The sequence below is a fragment of the Acanthochromis polyacanthus genome, chromosome 16, assembly GCF_021347895.1.
Source record: "Acanthochromis polyacanthus isolate Apoly-LR-REF ecotype Palm Island chromosome 16, KAUST_Apoly_ChrSc, whole genome shotgun sequence".
Lineage (NCBI taxonomy): Eukaryota > Metazoa > Chordata > Actinopteri > Pomacentridae > Acanthochromis > Acanthochromis polyacanthus.
The window spans coordinates 18437506-18456476 of NC_067128.1; the positions used below are offsets into that span (position 1 = coordinate 18437506).

General features: G+C 38.1%; 2 protein-coding genes across 10 annotated transcripts in view; one reads left to right on the forward strand and one right to left on the reverse strand.

Moving 5' to 3' along the window:
* Positions 1 to 13506, reverse strand: part of tbc1d32 (TBC1 domain family, member 32) — a 128264-nt gene extending 114758 nt beyond the window's left edge. For 7 of the 9 annotated variants that reach the window (XR_007947525.1, XR_007947524.1, XM_051960772.1 and 4 more), the window contains exons 1-14: positions 13387 to 13485; positions 11666 to 11822; positions 11351 to 11515; positions 10026 to 10203; positions 9652 to 9723; positions 8767 to 8892; positions 8398 to 8476; positions 7872 to 7975; positions 7722 to 7783; positions 7317 to 7461; positions 6785 to 6844; positions 5721 to 5820; positions 4188 to 4325; positions 412 to 501 (exon numbers count right to left, since the gene is read on the reverse strand). Coding sequence is in view for 7 of the 9 variants with exons in the window: in XM_051960772.1 (XP_051816732.1) it covers positions 412 to 501; positions 4188 to 4325; positions 5721 to 5820; positions 6785 to 6844; positions 7317 to 7461; positions 7722 to 7783; positions 7872 to 7975; positions 8398 to 8476; positions 8767 to 8892; positions 9652 to 9723; positions 10026 to 10203; positions 11351 to 11515; positions 11666 to 11820 (1474 nt within the window). In the remaining 2 variants the exon portion in view is untranslated. Of the gene's footprint in view, positions 1 to 411; positions 502 to 4187; positions 4326 to 5720; positions 5821 to 6784; positions 6845 to 7316; positions 7462 to 7721; positions 7784 to 7871; positions 7976 to 8397; positions 8477 to 8766; positions 8893 to 9651; positions 9724 to 10025; positions 10204 to 11350; positions 11516 to 11665; positions 11826 to 13386 lie in introns of all 9 variants that reach the window. The other 2 variants (XM_051960770.1, XM_051960769.1) reach the window with 2 other exon arrangements.
* Positions 13507 to 13758: 252 nt separating this feature from the next.
* hsdl1 (hydroxysteroid dehydrogenase like 1) lies at positions 13759 to 18422 on the forward strand. Its single transcript, XM_022215511.2, has 5 exons — positions 13759 to 14210; positions 15281 to 15726; positions 16024 to 16107; positions 16744 to 16896; positions 17086 to 18422. The coding sequence occupies exons 1-5, from the start codon at positions 13991 to 13993 to the stop codon at positions 17155 to 17157; spliced, it is 975 nt and encodes a 324-aa protein (XP_022071203.1). The 5' UTR covers positions 13759 to 13990; the 3' UTR covers positions 17158 to 18422.
* The last annotated feature ends 549 nt before the right edge of the window (positions 18423 to 18971 follow it).

Below are 18971 nucleotides of genomic sequence, written 5' to 3' on the forward strand. Positions count from 1 at the left end.
CTCTCTCACCCACACATATATGTCATATCTACTTATTGGTTCCTGCAGTATCATGATGTGTGCACATAAAATATTAATATCAGTCACTTGTTCAGCATAACTTGCCGTAGCAGCTGACGGAGATGATCCTGTGACAAAGTCAAGGTGAGGACCATTATTGATCCCTGGCAGCAAAGTTGCTGCTGTAATTCCTGAGAATGAATAGGGCCATAAAATATCCCAGGAGACTACCATAGTACTACATGACTCAGTACAAGGTTAAGAGATAAAAGATATGGTCTGAGGAATGCTGTTACAACTCATAAGGAGGGTCACTATGTTCTTTCAACACATGACTCCAGACTTGGAGGAAGGAGGAAGCTGTAACTCATTGACGTAGTTTTTATCTGTTCGTGAGTAAATGAGCCCCACCTGTGTGAGAGGTATCACTGTGCAGAGGCTGGGGGTGTCGATACATGGTCTTAATAAGGATGACAACCAGGTCTGTCAGGCTGACTGGATCTGAAACGCAGACATAATAAATGAGTGAATCAGTGCTGTGACTAAGTGTCTAAGTAGGTACACTAAATGTAGTAGAAACATCTGAGAAAGAAACATGGTATGTCAGGAGTTTTGATGACACTGCAGATAAAGAGCATCCAGTTTGCTTCAGATTCTATGTGCAGAATGGCTTTAAGTACCTGCTGTGCTTCGAAATTGTCTGATATTTGCATAAATGGCTCAATATGTGGTTTTGCTGTTGCCTAACTCATCAAGGAAAAATGTCAGTTTCTGGTTTAAGTGTGATGTGTTGAAGATTTACATCATTTCCTATTAAAAATGTTTGTTTTGATCGGACAAATCAATCACATTAAACACATTTCTAAAGGCTCTAAGAAAAAGACATTTTTGTCTATTTTCTGATTAATTATTTGATGCATAAGAGAAATAATCAACAGATTACATATCAGACTATGACACATTTACGGTTTGTGGAATTACATCATATTGAGTAGCTTTGATGTTTATGGATGTTACATATCAAGAGCCTGTTATGACTTACAGGCACTACTGTTCAAAAGTTTGGGATCACAGAAATGCCCTTGCTTTTGAAAGAGAAGCAGGTATTTCGATGAAGATAACATTAAATTAATTAGAAATACACTCTGGACATTGTTCATCATGAGGTAAATGACTATTCTAGCCGGAAACGGCTGATTTTTAATGGAATGTCTACATGGAGGTACAGAGGAACATTTCTACATTGCTACATTGTGTTAGCTAATGGTGTTGAAAGGCTAATTGATGATTAGAAAACCCTTTCGCAATTATGTTAGCACATGAATAGAAGTGTGAGTTTTCATGGAAAACATGAAATTGTCTGGGTGACTCCAAACTTTTGAACAGTGGTGTGCATAATTTTTAATGACATAAGAAACACATGACTAAAGAGCTGAAGGCAGGAGTAAAGGACACGTGGAAAAGAAGGAAACAAACTTCAACCTTTTCTTACAGAATGCAAAAAATATAAAATAATCAAATAAATGTCTAATAAGGGATTGGATATAGAATGGCAAAAGTCAACCGCGAAAGTGGCAAAATTAAGATAATAAAACAAGGTCTAGAATCAAACAAACAAGTCAAATAACAGATAATCTACAAAAAAAATGGTGCGGGCAGCTTAACTGCATACGAAACTTCAGCAGGCAACACACTGTGACACACATGGGTGGTCCTGATGCATACCTTAGGGTGTGCAGATGCCAAAAGTTAATCATCAAAAGGACTCCACCCAATGTGAGGACTTTACGATGAATAAGATATTCTAATTGCTGTGACTTCATTGCATAAGACTGATTCGGCAAGAGGGTAATTAATAGGTAAATCAATTACAGTTTAGTGCAGGGCTATCAGACACTGAGTCTGTTTTCATCGTCTGCCTTCATACCATTTGCGTCATTATGTAACTTTATCTGTGATTAAGAGGGGTTGGAGAGGACAAAATCACTCCCCTGTGACAATGGAGGGAGGAATACCACATGAATGCTGATCACACGTTATGCAATGTAAAGATAGGTGGGTTTATTTTGCTGTCATATCACTAGGAAAGATGGTAATCAGCATGCCAGTAAACTGTCTTGTATCCCTTTAACTCCTAATCTTTACACACAGGTGAGTTTCTGCAGGTTCTGCAGCAAGGGAATATAAAGTATCCCAAGTCTGTTTACAACAGCTATGTTCAAGCATATATCCTTTAGTGCAGGGATGCCAAACTTATTTTATTTCAGGGGCCACTTGTAGTCCAATTTGATCTCTAGTGGGCTGGACCAGTAAAATCAAAGCATAATAACCTAGAAATAATGATAACTCCAAGTCTTGTTCTTTGAGTGCAAAAAGTACAATTCTGAAGATGTTCACCTTTAATGAACTATCTTTTTGCAAAACATTATGAACACACTCAAATTTCTTCAGAAAAATAAGTTCAATTTCAACAACATTACGCCTCAGTTTATCATTTGTGTATCACAAATGACAGATTACAGTGTGTCTACAAAGGTACAAAAAAAATTTAGTAACAGGTATCTGGAACTGAATAATACAGTATTTTACTTTACGATCAAAATAATTTGTCAAGATCTAGAGATTATTTTAAATTTGCATTCATTTCCACATCTGTGTAGTAATCCTGACCACCTGAACTGACACACCAAACAAACTAATGGGAACTATTAAGGAAGACTAAGGTTATTAAGGTTAAATGATCCCTCTGCCTTGTAAATTAATAAAATTGAATTCATAAAAATACATAAAAGTTGTGGCGGTACAGTGGGCAGATTTAAAAAGCAGTGACTTTTATTGAAATATTGCAGCTAATGTTTACACTTTACAAAGTCATCCCGGCCGTATGTTTGACACCCCAGCTTTAGTACAAAAGCTACAGTACACAACAGAAGTGAGTACACCAGTGTGTGATATCCCTTTCATGTCAAGAGATTCTAAATCGTACCACATCTTAATAACTGCATTTTTTCAAAGCTTAATAATAGAATTTTTACTATTTTTTTGATTGCAACAAAAGTGACTACCCAACACGTTTCAAAACGGAGAAGACCTGTGATTTCCAGGTCGCCTAACTGCAAAAGAAAAAGAAAATTGACTTCTATCATATGGAAAAGGACACAGAAAGACCTGTCACCAATTAAAATCATTTTAACTTCCTGGGACCTGGCGTCCACGTATCTCAACATCTTTTTTTTTTTTTTTTCAAAAACAGCATATTGTTTAAAAAAAATAATACTAATAATAATAACAACAACAACAATAATATTAATAATAATAACAGCAACAATAATAATACAAATATAATAAACATAATAATCAAATATTAGACATTATGCAATGATTATATTTATTGGTTACTCCTTATCCCAATTAACTGGAAGAAATCTAAAATGCGAGCTCAACCAAAGCTTGGGAAGGAAAATAGAAGCTTGGTGCATTTTGGAAGCAAAATCTTTGGTTAGATAAGAGGAATGTAAACTTGTTGGACTCGAACAAGGTCTTGCGTGACTGCACAGTCACAAAAGTGAGGAGTGGAGGTCTGGTGATATGGAGCTGCATGGGTGTAAAATGAAAGTTCTGTGAATACACCAAAATACTGACTGACAAGGTTACTCTCAGTCTGCAGAAGAGAAATACCCCAACATTATAATGATCCAAAGCACGCTTTGAAAATTCCACAAATGTCTCATTAGAAGAAAAAAAAGTGTCAAGTATGACCAGGCCATGATGGGTCTGACTTGAATCCAAAAGAACACCTTAGCTTTTGGGGTATTTTAAAGAAAAAGGTAGAGCAAACACAACCTATCTAGTAAAAAGAAGCTGAAAATATTAGTCTCTGAAGAACAACAAAACATCTCCCCAGAAATGTGAAATCCTGTATGTTGAAGGAGACTGACTCTGCTATAAATAATGATGGATGTGTAAAGTATTGACGAAATAAAAGATTAGTAATGAAAGGTGTACCGATTTTTGTTGCATTGAGTTTCTATGCCTGTATTTTTAATAATGTCATGGGAACAAATGCCCTGCTGTTCACCTTAGAAGTAGTGCAGTTACTACAAGGTTTTACAATTTTGTTGCATTCTGCATGTATAATAAAATGAAAATCCACACACTGTGACAGAGAACGACGTACAAGATCCCACCTTTGTGTTTTCTCATTTTGATGGGAAACAGCTTTCTTCCATTGGTGTAGATGATAAGTTTCCCAAGGACACACAGAGAGTGGACAAAGAAGGAATATTCAAGCTCCTTTCCCGAATAAACACTCCTCTGCACTGAACCTAAAACATTAGCAGAAAGTCTGAGTGAAAAAGAACAGTCGAAAAATGAGCTGCAATCACAGTTCCAGTTTCAATCATTTCGAGAGATTTATCTTTGCAGTACTGCATTATTATCAATATGTTTACATGTGGTGGAAGGAGCAAAGCTGGGGGAAAAAAACAGAGGAAAGTCTGTGTCTTTCTTTCGAAGCACTTATAAAAGCACACTAAATGTCATGCCATTATGGTAGACGGACGGTTTTCAGACATTTCATATCTAAGGCTGCTCAATTAGTATGAGATTGACAAGTGAAATAACGTGGCAACCTTGCAGCATCTCAGGAGTGCCGAAAATCAAAAAGTGGCAAAGCTCGGAAAACTCCATTTCTTTTATGAGGAGTGTATCAGTGGCGGGGGAGTCAGCATATCGCCACTCATCCAAGACAAGGTCACAATGTTCAGTCTCGAGGAGGCAGCTGGCTTACAGGAGATAACACACTGACACGGCATTCACTTACACCCCATCTACCATCTCCCACTGCATTTGCTGTGATTTATTGAATTTTCACACTTGGCTGTGTGACTGGAGGTGTACCATGTTCCTGCTAATCTATAATTACAATGTTAATTTTAAGCGTGATTAATTGCTGTAAACAAACTGAGAAACTCGGAGAAGAAGGGGAAGAATTTATGGAAAATGTGGCCTAAATCTCAAGAAACAAGCACCACGCGACAATAGGCTAACAATAGTCTCCAATATGGTCTCTTGTGTGTATACATAATGTTGGGAAGGATTCCAAAAATGGGAATGGCTCACCTAATCCCAATGTAAATCTTGCTTTTGTATGTATTGTGCGCCTTTAGTTCTGCACATTCTGTTCCAGATTTTCAACAACAGGGGCTTTGAGATCTTTTGTATAATACATACATAAACAAGCCTCTCTCTTGTCTGCTTTTCTTTCAGTTTAATCATTTATTCTGTCATGTTTTACATCAAGTGCTCATTTAGCCACCTTCTGTCATTCCTTTCTCTCATCCCTCAACAGATTTTAGTCTGCTTTGTCTTTTCTTTCTTTTTTTTCCTTCTAATGTTTTTCTCTGCACTTCTCTGTTTTAATGACAGCAGGAACAGAATGTGTGCATTAAAGAAGCTGAAGACATGATGGCAAAGTCTAGGTACAAATACATTTAACACCCAAAGGCTTCAAATGAAGCATTACTTTCTCATTAGGCTTTCATAGTAGTTCACTCTGAGAGTATTGTTTTTTGGTTTGTTTCACAGCACACATTAAATCAGCATTACAGCAAATGTGCTGGTGCTTGCCACACAGGGGGATGGAGAGAAGATTCGAAAATGCCTGTGAGAGTACACAAGTCTGATGAAGAAATCATGAGTTTATGGAGTGCTTTACTTACCCGAGTTCTGCTGCTCCCCTGACTGGGGATCAGTTATCTCATTTGTGAAATGTTCACAGGATTCACTGTAATGGATACACTGCTGAAGAGCTGATGCGACCTGAAAAATATAGATTAAAACAATGCATCAAGCAGAAAATGTTTGATTAGTTAAATGAAATGACAAGAGACAAATGTGCAGAGCTGAATTTGTATGCTGTTATAAGAGGCCAAAAGCAAGAAGCATGCAGAAGAACTCAGTCGGAATTTCAATGCAAGCTCTTATTGAATCTCCTAATCAAGAGTTTTAAGAATAAAACCACTGCTTTTAATCTAAATCTGTGCACGCTAGGGAGTTCTAATGCACTGCAATGCAAGAGTAGTTTAGGCTTACAGTTTTTTAGAGAGTTATTGACAGTTTCTTCAGAGAAACTTTCAGGGTGATTCCACAGTAATCCCCTCTAAAGTCAGAGTAAGAGTTGAGAGAGCGGTTTTAGATTAAACAATCAATTCCTAAATGTCAAAGTGGCACTCAACCCTTTGCCCCTTTGTTTCAAAGACCAGCACATTGGCCTGCACTGTTTGGTTGTGTTAATTACACCAATTCCACAAATCCAGTAGGTGGGCATGAATAAGATATTAACAGCAGGCAGCAGTTAAGTGCAGCTGCCCCTCTGGAGAATCTTTTCCCTTTTCAACATGTGTTTTTATTACAAATGCATATCTAGGTAAAGATCAGAACCAGGACGGCAAAATAACATTCTCTCTGAATCCTGCCCAATGAAAGTGCCAACAGGGAAAACATTTTCATCCAGAAAGAGGTCATCATCTGCTTCATTGAGTAACTGAATTTATATTCTTGTAATTCAGTGGGCAAGCAAGCATAGCTGAGTTTGTTACAGTTCCCTAATTTCCTCTTGTTCACGCAAAGTTTTTTCTTTCAAACACACACAATGCTAAGGTTTTATTCCCTTTTGGAAAATTCTTTTGAGCTTCATCTGCTTGGCTGGTTTTCTCTTGTGTCAGACTGGTCAGAAGTACAAAGGGGTTAGTGAGAGATATTGATTATTGAGTGAATCACTCACCAAAGACTTATACTTTCTGTCCAGGAATCTGAGAACCACAGTCCTGCTGTAGTAGCCATGCTGAGAGATGGTCCATTGGAAAATAAATAGAATACATGTGATAAATGCAATGTGAACAAGAGAGATGAATACAAACAATTAAATAAGCAATAAACACAGTAGTTTATACACTAGCGTTCAAAAGTTTGGGGTCACCCAGGTAATTTCATGTTTTCCATGAAAACTCACACTTTTATTCATGTGCTAACATAATTGCACAAGGGTTTTATGATCGTCAATTAGCCTTTCAACACCATTAGCTAATACAATGTAGGATTAGAACACAGGTACCCCTATGGAGATATTCAATTAAAAATCAGCTGTTTCTAGCTAGAATAGTCATTTAGCAAATTAACAATGTCTAGACTGAATTTCTGATTGATTTAATGTTATCATCCTTGGAAAAAAAATGCTTTTCTTTCAAAAATAAAGTCATTTCTAAGTGACTCCAAACCTTTGAATGGTAGTGTACATCTTCACTTGTCATACACACCATCCACTTTTTAAACCAGGTAGCTTTGACATCCAATAAGGCCAGTAAGTGAATTGGTTCCAGGGCTTTCTCTGTTCCTGCTGAGCCATGTTCATGTTGGAAGGATAACAAGGAGAGCGTGCTCTCTATAACTTCCTCCATATATCTAAAGCAGGGTAAAATGAAGAGGAGTAACCATGTACCGTTGTTCTATACATAATTACTGGGATAAATGTAGGAAACTCACAACAACAGAATGAGTTATTAAAGCCTCAAACCAAATGTCACATAGCTTTAAACTTAATTACAGAATATGTTATTGGTTATTTAGCATTTTTCACAACAGATTTCGTCAAATATGAATCAATAACAATGGCTGATGACTGCACTGACAATGCTGATGTAATTAAGAGAATAGCAACTTACTTCTCTGGATGACGGATCCAAAAGTTAGTCACCTCCTTCTGGAAGTCATTCATCAATCGAATCTAGGACAAGACACAGAGAGAAGGGATAAAAGAAACGGCCATTTTTTTGTGATACAGGTAAGAAGCTCAAAGACATAAGATGCTGTACCTGTTTGAGAAGACGACTGATCTCAGGTCTGTTGATGTCGAGAACAGCTGAGCCGCTTGGAAAGCTCAACTTTTGAGACAGAAAGCTGGAGTCTACACTTGTCGCTGCTCATCAAAAGATAAAATATTACAAATCATGCAATGTATGCAAAATAATGTCAATACTAATTTACATAATGCTCTTTATATACGTAGTGCACATATATTTGATTTAACAATTTCTAAACATTTTAAAAAATCTAAATTTTAATTGTAAAACTAGTCCATATTGAGGTTGATGAATTACTAATTTGGTATAATAAAAAAAAATAGGATTTCAACCGTACAGATCTGCGGATTTGCCTCTACTGTGTCGGATGGAAGCTGAAGTTGAGAGGTGGCCATCTTAAAAACCTCTCAGTATAAAGCTACTGTGTCTGTAGCAGCAGTAAGAGGGGAAGACACTTTCTTCATGTCATCACTCAGTTTAGATATGAAGGTGCTGCATGTCCATCAATGTTCAGATGGTTCCATTCAGAGTGGCCTACCCAAGCTGGTGTAGATCTCTCGTGTCACATTCAGTGGAGAGGAGGAGAAGCTTTTAGCAAAGAACTGCAGTACATGCTCCTGGTGAGGCAAGGCAGAGAGGCACGATTTGTCAGAATACACACGTGGCCATAGATAATCAAGCAATTATACCTACATTTCAAATGTGAAGATGATGAGAAGAACCATGACAAGATTAAGCAGGTGTAACATGAGTGCATGTGGACTCAAGGGTTTTGCATTTATCTTTAATTTCACAACCAAAACTTGTTAACTGAAGGCATTATTTTTGTGACTAATTTGGAAATTAATAAACTGTTAATTAATGGGACACTGATTGCTACTGCATTGAGCAGATGCTCAGGACTCACGCTCAGGTCGGGGTCGGGTTCATTCAGAGCCACACAGAGGTTTCTTCGCAGGCTGCTCCAGCTCTCACAGCTCAGCACATCGGATGGAGGCGCACAGCAGAGGGCCTGCAGGGCCTCCCAACGCACCTACACACACTCACGTCAGTCTCCTGGACTACACCGGCAATCACAGTCACATCTGATGCAGTGGTTCATAACTCATGTACCTGGTGATTTCTTTAAATAAAACAGTACCCACTGGCAAACCCTTACTGTTTGCATGCCTATTTAGCCTGGTTTCTGCTCCCCGAAAACCCGAAACACCGCCCACATTTCTGATTTGTTCAGTCATTCATATAGGTGGAATGTTGTGCCCACTGATGGCTGACTGGACCAGTTGTAGACAGGGTTCAAAATGGGGACAGTTTCTTGTTTTATAGCTACCTGGCTACAAGCTGGATCCATGGAAAAACAGCATCAGAAAAATCTTAAGCAAAAATGAAAGTTTTACGTTGGTGCATTCACTGAAAAGAAAAGATCAAACTATAATCGACATTTTTTTGATTCTGAAAAATGGTACCGTAACTGCTCTGAACAAGCACAGCATGTGTATAATCTTGGGGTGGATTAGTCCCTCAAAATTGGTTAAACAGGTTAAAAATAAAACTTAATTACCATCTCTGTTCCCAACACAAATGGGCTAACATGAACACAGTGCCACATTAAACAAGATGAGTCGAATGAGAAAGCAATTCATTTTTGTCTCACAATCCCTCAGATTTATCTTGCAACCCTTTGCATGGGACCACTAATCCATGGCACAAAATCCTCCAGTGTACTGACAAAAGCACAAGTAAATCAGCCAGGAACACATCAGAATGTCTCTATTTAAGTTGCTCTTTCTACCTCTTTGGGCTTGTTGGACTCAAGTTTTTCAGCCAAAACCTGCAGCTGCTCTTGTCTGATGAATGCATAACTCTGAAAAGGAAAGAGGACAGGAAACAAAAATAATCATGGTCCACCATAACCCAAATTCAAAAATAGCTCTTATTGCTTGATAGCAGGACAGTGGCATTTTCAGAGGTCGCTACAGGAATCTACCGTTAGCTGTGACCTACATTCAATCTTCTGTGGAGAGGAATAAACTTTTACAACCGATACCATTCAGAGAACTAAGATTCAATCCTGGCACTTCACATGAGTCATCGACTATTTTTAAAGGGTGATGAATAAATTGTGACCATTTATTGCCCTGAGATTGCAAATGCTGTCTGTCTGACCTGGTTGAAGGAGGAGTCGCTGTCAGAGCAGTTATCAGTGTACTGGCTGTTGGACTGACTGTGCTGCTTCTCCTGGAGCATCTCCTCTTTCCTCAGCTGGTCCTCCTCAATTTTGTTGATTAAAGACTCCACAACCATGATCATGGTGTTTTTCAATGTCTGCATCATCTGCTGATACCTGTTACACGGAGAGAAAGTAAATCTATGTATAACTGATAGGACTTTCAGAATCATTCAGCTGAATCCATTCCAAAAAAGTTGGTCTGTTTTATCTTTTGCGGAAGTGCATGATTCAGAGCCAACCTTGCCACAGTTGTTTTCGGGATTTATTATTACTCCAAGAATCATATATCCCACTAAAATAAAAGTTTTATGGCTGAAAGAGGGAAAACTCCCACTTTGTAGTTCTGATTGGTGTCACTGTGGTTTTCCAACATGGACGAAAAGAGAAACACATTCTGTACATGTGAATTTGATTTTATTTACCAGAAGAAAAAAATGGACTCCAATCAACAGGTTAAGGCAGGAGTGTCAAACATATGGCCCATGAGCTAAAACAGGCCCACCAGAGCATCCAATCTGGCCCACGGGACGACTTTGCAAGTGTAATAATTACAAAGAAGACATCAACTGCAAATTGTAAATTGATAAAATCATAAATTTAAAAACAATTCTAGACCTTGAAATGTTGTTTTGATCATCAAGTAACATAGTATATTGTTCAGTTCCACATACCTGTGATTAAACTGTTTGTGTCTTTTGTAGATACACTATGATCTGGAAGTTGTAATGTGAAAATGATAAACTGAGGATTATATTGTTGAAATTGAAATTATTTTTCTTCAGAAATTTCAGGTTGTTCATAATGTTTCGTAAAATGATAGCTCCTTAAATATGAACACTTTCAGAATGGACTTGTTGCACTAAAACAAAGGGAGAAATTTGAGTTGTCGTTATTTGTAGGTTATTATGCTGTGATTTTACTGCTTCGGCCCACTTGAGATCAACTTCAGCTGTAAGTGGCCCCTGAACTAAAACGAGTTTGACACCACTGGGATAAGGTAAGTTCATGACACTGAGTGGTATTGGTTTGTTACTGATTAACAGTAACAGCTAAGAAACCCTGCAGTTTTGTATTTTGAATTCCAACTCTGATACATTTTTCTAGTAAGGAGGTGGAGTTCCCCCCCATTCCCAGCATCCTTGAATTAATGTTACAATGAAGAAGGTTTGGAACACGATCAACATGATCAAAAATGGCATTTATATGTGATATGAAGAGTTGCAGAAAATAAAGCTCAGATTGTATTCCAAGCTGCACTCACTCGGCTGAGTCTCTGGTCCTTCGAGTCACGGCGTGAATCAGGGTGTCGTGTCCTGAACCGACTGCATGTTGACCATCTCCCCTGCTTAGGTTCTTTGTCTCCTCTTCCACCACAGTCCCCAGTGAGTTCTCCACATACTGACGGAGGTACTTCACAAACTCATAACTGAATAGAGAGGATAACTAAATCACACCTACTGTATCTAAATATTTGAATAACACAGAGAACACATACCGAGAGAGACAGAAGGAAGTCTACATGTCTTTAAAACCAGACATCTAACATTAATGCTTTACTATTTGATTGTGGCCTTACTTGTGGAAGTTCTTGTCAGTCTCCTCCAGGTGAAGCAGGATCTCTTCAGCACATTCAGCTGACGGCGCGCCAGCAATTTTGTCATTGATACTTTGTAGAAGCTGCTTGAGGAGGGACTGCAACTCCACCTCATCTTCTGCTGACAACTGAGACATCTCTGCTGTTGGTAAAGGAAAGAGCAAAGCATATTTTAGATAGTTTCCTAGACTTTACCTGCACAAATATAAGTAGACGACGAGTTATGTCCTTGTGCAGTTCAGGTAGAATATAAATTATGCAGGGTTAGCAACTACAAATAACAAATAACTTCAGTTCAGTGAAGAGGGAATGTTTCAAAGTGTCCTTGCTTTTGCAGCCATTTTTTTTAAATTAGCAACTTACCGTGCAAGAAATATAGAAGCACAATAGAAAAAAAAAAAGAGTTTTTAAATATATTCACAAGACACAGTTTGTTGACATGCAGGCTCCACTTGCGGACAGTAAAATGAGCAAGTAGCAGGTGAGAAACACTGAAAGTAAGTTTTTGCTGCAAAATATATGGAGCGTCGCATGGAAATATTTCTGCAACAGAGCAGATTATGTTGACCAAAATCAGAATTACATTTAGAGTTATTGTCTTGCAGGCATTCACATACAAGGAATACAATATGGTGTTTTGGTGCATAACAAAAAATGCTGCTAAGCTGTAATTTTTTAAAAGGACAATATATATGAAAATATACACACATATAAAGAATTGCAAGTCAGTAAAAAGTGAAACAGGCACTCTGTTTCCAGTATCTTGCAGTTGTTGCCACAACAGGAGGAAACACAACTGATTTCATTTGACCATTCATATCAGCACCGTAGAGCTCTGTATGATGAGTGCAAAGTCAGATGTGAATGCAATTAAAAGTGAGAACAATTCTGAAAGCCTTTACCAATGTTATACCATATAAAAGGTTCCAACTGATTTTTAAAAATATATTGTTTTACATTCAATGCAGATGCTCTCCCCTACAAAATCACCCCAGCCGCTACAGAATGAGTAATTCCTTCTAAATAAGTAATCTGGAGAAGATTCCCATGCACTTTCATATCACAATACATGATACAGAAAAAATAAATATCAGTGTCATTTCTTCCCCAGTATCTTATAAACAGCAACTTGCAAAGTGATTGTTTAAGTGTGCTACATTAGAAATAGGTAAAACACCCAACATTGCTCTTAGATAATGGCCCAAAAAAAAAAGCTAGTTGCATAACTGCAGTTAAACTCCCGCCATTACAAAAAAAGGGTGAGTTCACATATGGTCTTTTCATTTGGTACATAGGGCTCTCTTTTTATCGCAAGGAGTAAAATAGTTACGGCTCTGCATTTTACAGGGTCACTCAGTCAAGTGTGAATCGCCAACAGGTGCAATGACAGGCACAGGTTTTGGCAAAGCAGGCGTTTTGAACAACGAAAACAGTGAAGTTTCCCAAATAAATACCAAACTACAGGAATTACTGCGGTCCTGCTACACACTCAAACAGCCTTATTCTGCAGCCAACACCACTGGATGCGTGCTTTCTCTGGTTATTAGCGTGATGCTGCCATCCCTGAAACACAGCTAGCTAAAGGCAAAGCTGGTCAAAATTTAGCTGAAATCACAGCTGAACGGAAAACAAAAGTCTCTACGCCTCACAGACCATCTAACCGCACTCAAAGCATCGTGTGCAGTACATTAAGACTCGGTCACCTTGTTTTTGTACTAGCAAAAGCTGTTCATCTAGGTAGCATTGTGGGAGCACTGGCCAACGACAGCTGTGTCTCTATGGAAACGTAAAGTTAACTGCGATGCATTGTGGGACGTTCAAAGGAACTACACGGTGGCTTCAAAATTATCGGAAAGGAGGGTTTCACATCTATGATATAGATAATGAGGATAACTAAAATAAACGTGACAAGAATTAAGCTAACAGTAGAAAACGAGTTGATATTCCTTCATTCGTTCATTGCACCATAAGTACAAAAGGACAGCTGTCAATATCTCTACATTAAATTTTTGAGAAGGCTAACGTATACCGGATTTTCTGGTGGGTTATGAATGCAGCACCGATTTACGTGCGGCGTCACGTGACCCAATGTTTTGCTCCTTACCGGGTGTTGTAGAAGAGACATCCTTCTCAGCTGAAACTTGTGAAATACCACATTTTTACAAGCAATTTACTACCTAGGAACGGTGACATGTTTTATTCGCTACTTTTGACTCGCTAATTAATTTTGCATTTAAAAACCACAACGTTATATCCACTGAATACGCTTCAGTTAGCAAGTTAGCATCGGCATTAACAGTGTCGGCTATGGCGGCAGTTGACAGCTTTCCGCTTCTGTACAGAGAAATTTCTCGGTTGTGTAGCTCTTACTTTGAGGCTCTGGCCTTGGTCGGGGCTCTGTACACGGCCCACAGGACAGCAGTCCTGCTGAAGAACTGCTGTACGTTGGTCAGGGTGCATTTTCTCCCGAGAATCATCCCATGTAAGAAGCTGAGCCAAAGATATGGTGACTGGGCTGTCATTTATGGTAAGAAGCAGGTTATCACAGCAGAAATACCTCATGATTCCTGATGTCTGTCTGTGAGATTGATGAGAAAACCAGTATGAAGGAAAGTGTTGCCCAGATCAAAATGTAACTGCTATATTACGTGCAGAAGAGAAGTAAAAAACAAAACAAAACTGGATATAGAAGTAAAAAATTTTAATATTCTGTATTGAAATTCTATTAGTAAACAGTGCAGAATGCTCTTCACAATTTCACTGCCCTAGCTGATGTTTTCAGATTGCTGTTACTGTTAAACCAACGACCCAAAAATTCAAAGATATTTGATTCACACAGATATAAAGCACAGATAAGCAGCAAATTCCCATATTTGACAAGCTGTAACGAGAGAGTGGTTAGCATAATCTGCTTTATAATATTGAATATAGTATAATATAATATATAATTGTTGCTATAATTAGCAACAATTGCATTAATTGTTTCTATTTCTTTCAATTGATTAATTGTTTCAACTCTATAAAAGTCTCAAAAAGAGGGGAAAAATAGCAAATTCTAAAAGTTAAGAAGCTGGAACCAGAGAATGCTTTGGCATTTTGTAAGCAGATGAGTAATTAATATGGGTCAATTTCATTTCTAATTAATAGGGTTGCAGGTCACTATTATTTTCATTGTTGATATATCTGCTTATTCTGAATATTTTCTCTATTAATCAATTAGTTGTTTGGAGTATGAAATGGTGAAACATGTCAAACTATGTTTCCTAAAGCCCAAGACAATGTCTTCTTGTGTCCACAACCCAAAGATATTCAGTTTACTGTTTACTACAGATTTTAAAAGCTGAAGCCAGAGCGTTTAAACTTATTTTAACTTGAAAATACTTCAAGAATTATCAAAAACAATTTGCAAATAATTCAGTAGTTGACAACTGATCAATTATTAGCTGTAGCTCTGCTCACCAGATGACTGTTTCAACATAAAAATGAAACTTTGTTTCATCATTTAAGGCCATAGTGATGTTATTGTGCAGAAACAATCAGTATTTTGTCCTTTCGCATGTGACTTTAAATAATAAATATTGTTCTCTGTCCTGTCAGGTGCAACAGAGCCAGTAGCCAAAGCATATGCAGAGGAGCTGGCCAGACGTGGGATCAGCATCATCTTTGTCACTCAGAGCCAAACCTCTGTTACAGACACTGCTGCATCTCTCTCCCAAAGCTACGGAGTGGAAACTGTTGTTGTCTTAGCTGACTTCTCACTGGACCAAGCAGCCAGCAAGCCCATCAAAGAGGCCATGAGGGGCAAAGATATCGGCTTCCTGGTGAACTGTGTGGATGAGTCTTTGGCTTCACCCCAGAGCCTGATTGAAATGCCTGAGCAGGGCCTGCTGGATTTGGTGAATAGGAACATTGCAGTTGCTACTCTGATGACCCGTTTGGTCCTGCCGGGGATGGTGAAGCGCAGTAGAGGTGCTGTGGTCAATATATCATCGGGTGCCTGCTGCAGACCCCTGCCTGGAAGAGTGACACTCACCGCCTGCACTGTGAGACAAAACACTGCTAAAACCTGCAAGCTTGGACACACACCAAGACACACATCTATAGCCTCTATAGACCTTTTTCACAGTTGATGTTCTGTTATGGGGTGAAGAGCCCACTGATGGCTCGTATCAATTTTACAAAGATCTATTAATGCTACTACCTCCTCAAAGCACTTTACTTTTCAAAGTGAAATTCTGCTGGAGTTTGTAGATCATGTTTCCATGTTAACATACTCACAAAACAACTCGCACACACATTGTTTCATCCTGACACTAATAACCTTTCCTCTGACATTTCAGGGATACCTGGATCATTTCTCAAGAGCTCTGCATCTCGAGTACAGCGGCAAAGGAATCTTCATTCAGAGCCTGATCCCTTTCCAGGTAATAAACTGCTGTGGCCCTTAACAATAAGTGCTCCATATTTGACCTCAGTTCCTACTTTGGTACTAGAAAGTGCTGAAAGCTGGCAGCAAAACTTGCTCAGATTCTAAATTTGTTGACTGTTTTCAATTGGCTGGTTGCCAATTTTAATCGGAATTTGGATAATTTTGGGCGTCCTGGCAGCTCAACTGGTTGAGTGAGTGACCCATGAACAGGGGCTATAGCCATTATAGGGGCATTGGTCATGGGTTCGAATCCAGCCCATGGCCCTTTGCTTCAGGTCCTTCCCCCGTTTTTTTTCCCCCTCTTTCCTGTCTCTCTACACTGTCTTATATAATAAAGCCTCAAAGGCCAACAAAATACAAAAAAAAATGTATATTTACACAACTTTCATGTATTGTTGCTACTGTTGCCTCAACATGCAACATTTGTGAGCAGTTTGACCAAACGGCTTAATTGTCACACACCTTGTTATTTTTAACTCTGCTTTTGTGCTTTACACTGCTGTTCTATATCATTTTCAAAACAAACTGTATTCTATCCTATTGTGTCAGATGGACTATATTCAATAACTGAAGCTCATTAATATTAGAAGACAGGGGAACTCACTCTTCTTATGTGTATGTGTCACTTCAGATAGCCTCAAACAGGCGACAACCGTCATCATCCTCATCACTAGCATCGAGCGAAGGCTGGTTTGTACCAAAGCCAGAGGTTTATGCTCACCACGCCATCTCCACTCTGGGCGTCTCTAATAGGACCACCGGCTACTGGCCTCATACCCTGCAGGTCAGTACAAATGAAGCCATGCTGTCAATTTGTGATTGATATCTTCACAGAAAGTTTGTGACAAGAAAATTTCCCTGTCAGAGGAATTGCATATTTCTCACAGTTGCATCATCTCTGATACATTTTCTAAAAACATAGTCTGAAACATAAAATAAACGTCTGTTTCTCTCTGCTCTTTTTTCTTCACAGTATGGACTCATGCGCTGTATCCCAGAGTGGATTTGGGTTCTAGGAGCAAGTGTTTTCATCAGTTCAAGCTAAAAACTTAACCCAGTTGATGGATCTTGTTGTTACAGGAGTCATGTTGATTTCTGGCTTTTCTTCTGCCAATTAGTTCAAATTTGTTCAGCTCTCATGCTCTATTGTGGTTGGTAGTTAAGAGATTCCTACTGTTAGTTTGGTATCAATTTCTAGTGAGCCTTGAACCTACCAAGAAGTTTCCTTGAAGCAGCAAATGAATGCAAAGACAACTTGGTAATATATAGCTTGATGGCAGCTAGACTTGAGGTTGAGTTAGTATTATAAACATGTTGATTACTATTGAAGCAGAATTATTTGTTATCATTTTGGTGTCTAAACACTGTATACCACAAGCTCTTAAATAGAGTTAACACTGTGATAGTAACTCCTTTCAATTTTGTGGGCGGCCAACATGAACCATGAGATCCTGGTCCATTTGCAATAAAACTGAATGTATAACTATTATATTTTTTTATCTGCTAAAAAGAAGTTTCACATCCAAACTTTTATGGGGCAAAACAGTGTAGAAGTACAGGTGAGATCAAAAGGCTCACCTTCAATGTGACATCAAAAAGACAGAAGCAAGCAGTAACACAGCAGTCTGAGGCCATAAAGATAAACTAAATCAAATCAGATGAGAAAAAAAGCAACAAACTCTTCAGTCTGACCATAGGAATTATGTTTTGACACACAGTGGGTTCTTTTTATCTGCTGTTAACCTGCAAAAAATCCACCAATTAAAAGTACAGACTGATCATATACAAAAGAGCAGTATTATGCAACAGTAAGAGAAATGTAATGCTTACAAACACAACATTCTCCAAATAAGAGACATGACATGAAGATAAAAAAAGACACCTTTTAAACACATACTCTGAAAGAGCAACGACAGAACTGATTGTATTCTTGCACTGCGGCTTTGTCTTTATCTGATTTGGTTTGCTGGTTTAATCAAATATGAGGCTTTGATGGTGCCAGTGAGATATTGTACATTCTAAAACGAAGAGTGTTTACCGGCGAATAAATGCGTGAAGGTGAATGAAGAGTGAAAGCTTTAGGTGAATGTGGGGTCATGGATCAGTATGAGATTCAAGCGTCTCCTTGAGTGAGACCTTCAGTATATGTATATTTTGCTCTAAACTAATAGTTGTGTGTAAAATTTGAACAGTTTGAGGTATATTGTGTTAGATGATTACTCAGATACACAGTACAATATATAGAAAGATTACATGTACTGTTTGTGTTATCATATCACACAATTAAACCAATAAAACTCGTCTACCATTCCCACAGTACTGTCCTGCTTTTTTGAATGAATTACAGTGGCGCTTGAAAGTTTACGAACTCGTCAGAAAATTCCATATTTCTTCATAAACATGACCTAAAGCGTCGCCATATTTTTACACAAGTAATGAAAGTAGATGAAGAGAGTTTTGGTACAGTAATTGGTTTTCCAGTTTCAAAGTATTTCTAAATTCCTCACCTTTCTACCAACTGCTTCCAGTGACAATCACAGTTAATTACTTTGTTGATCTGAGTTTATTAATTCATTTATCCACAATCTGTTGTTCATTGTTTGTTTGTAGTATTACACACGTGGACAAAATTGTTGGTACCCCTCAGTTAAAGAAGGAAAAACCCACAATTCTCACTGAAATCACTTGAAACTCACAAAAGTAACAATAAATAAAAATTTATTGAAAATTAAATAATCAAAAACAGCCATTACTTTTGAATTGTTGATTAACATAATTATTTAAAAAAACAAACTAATGAAACAGGCCTGGACAAAAATGATGGTACCTCTATAAAAGATTGAAAACTATTTGACCAGA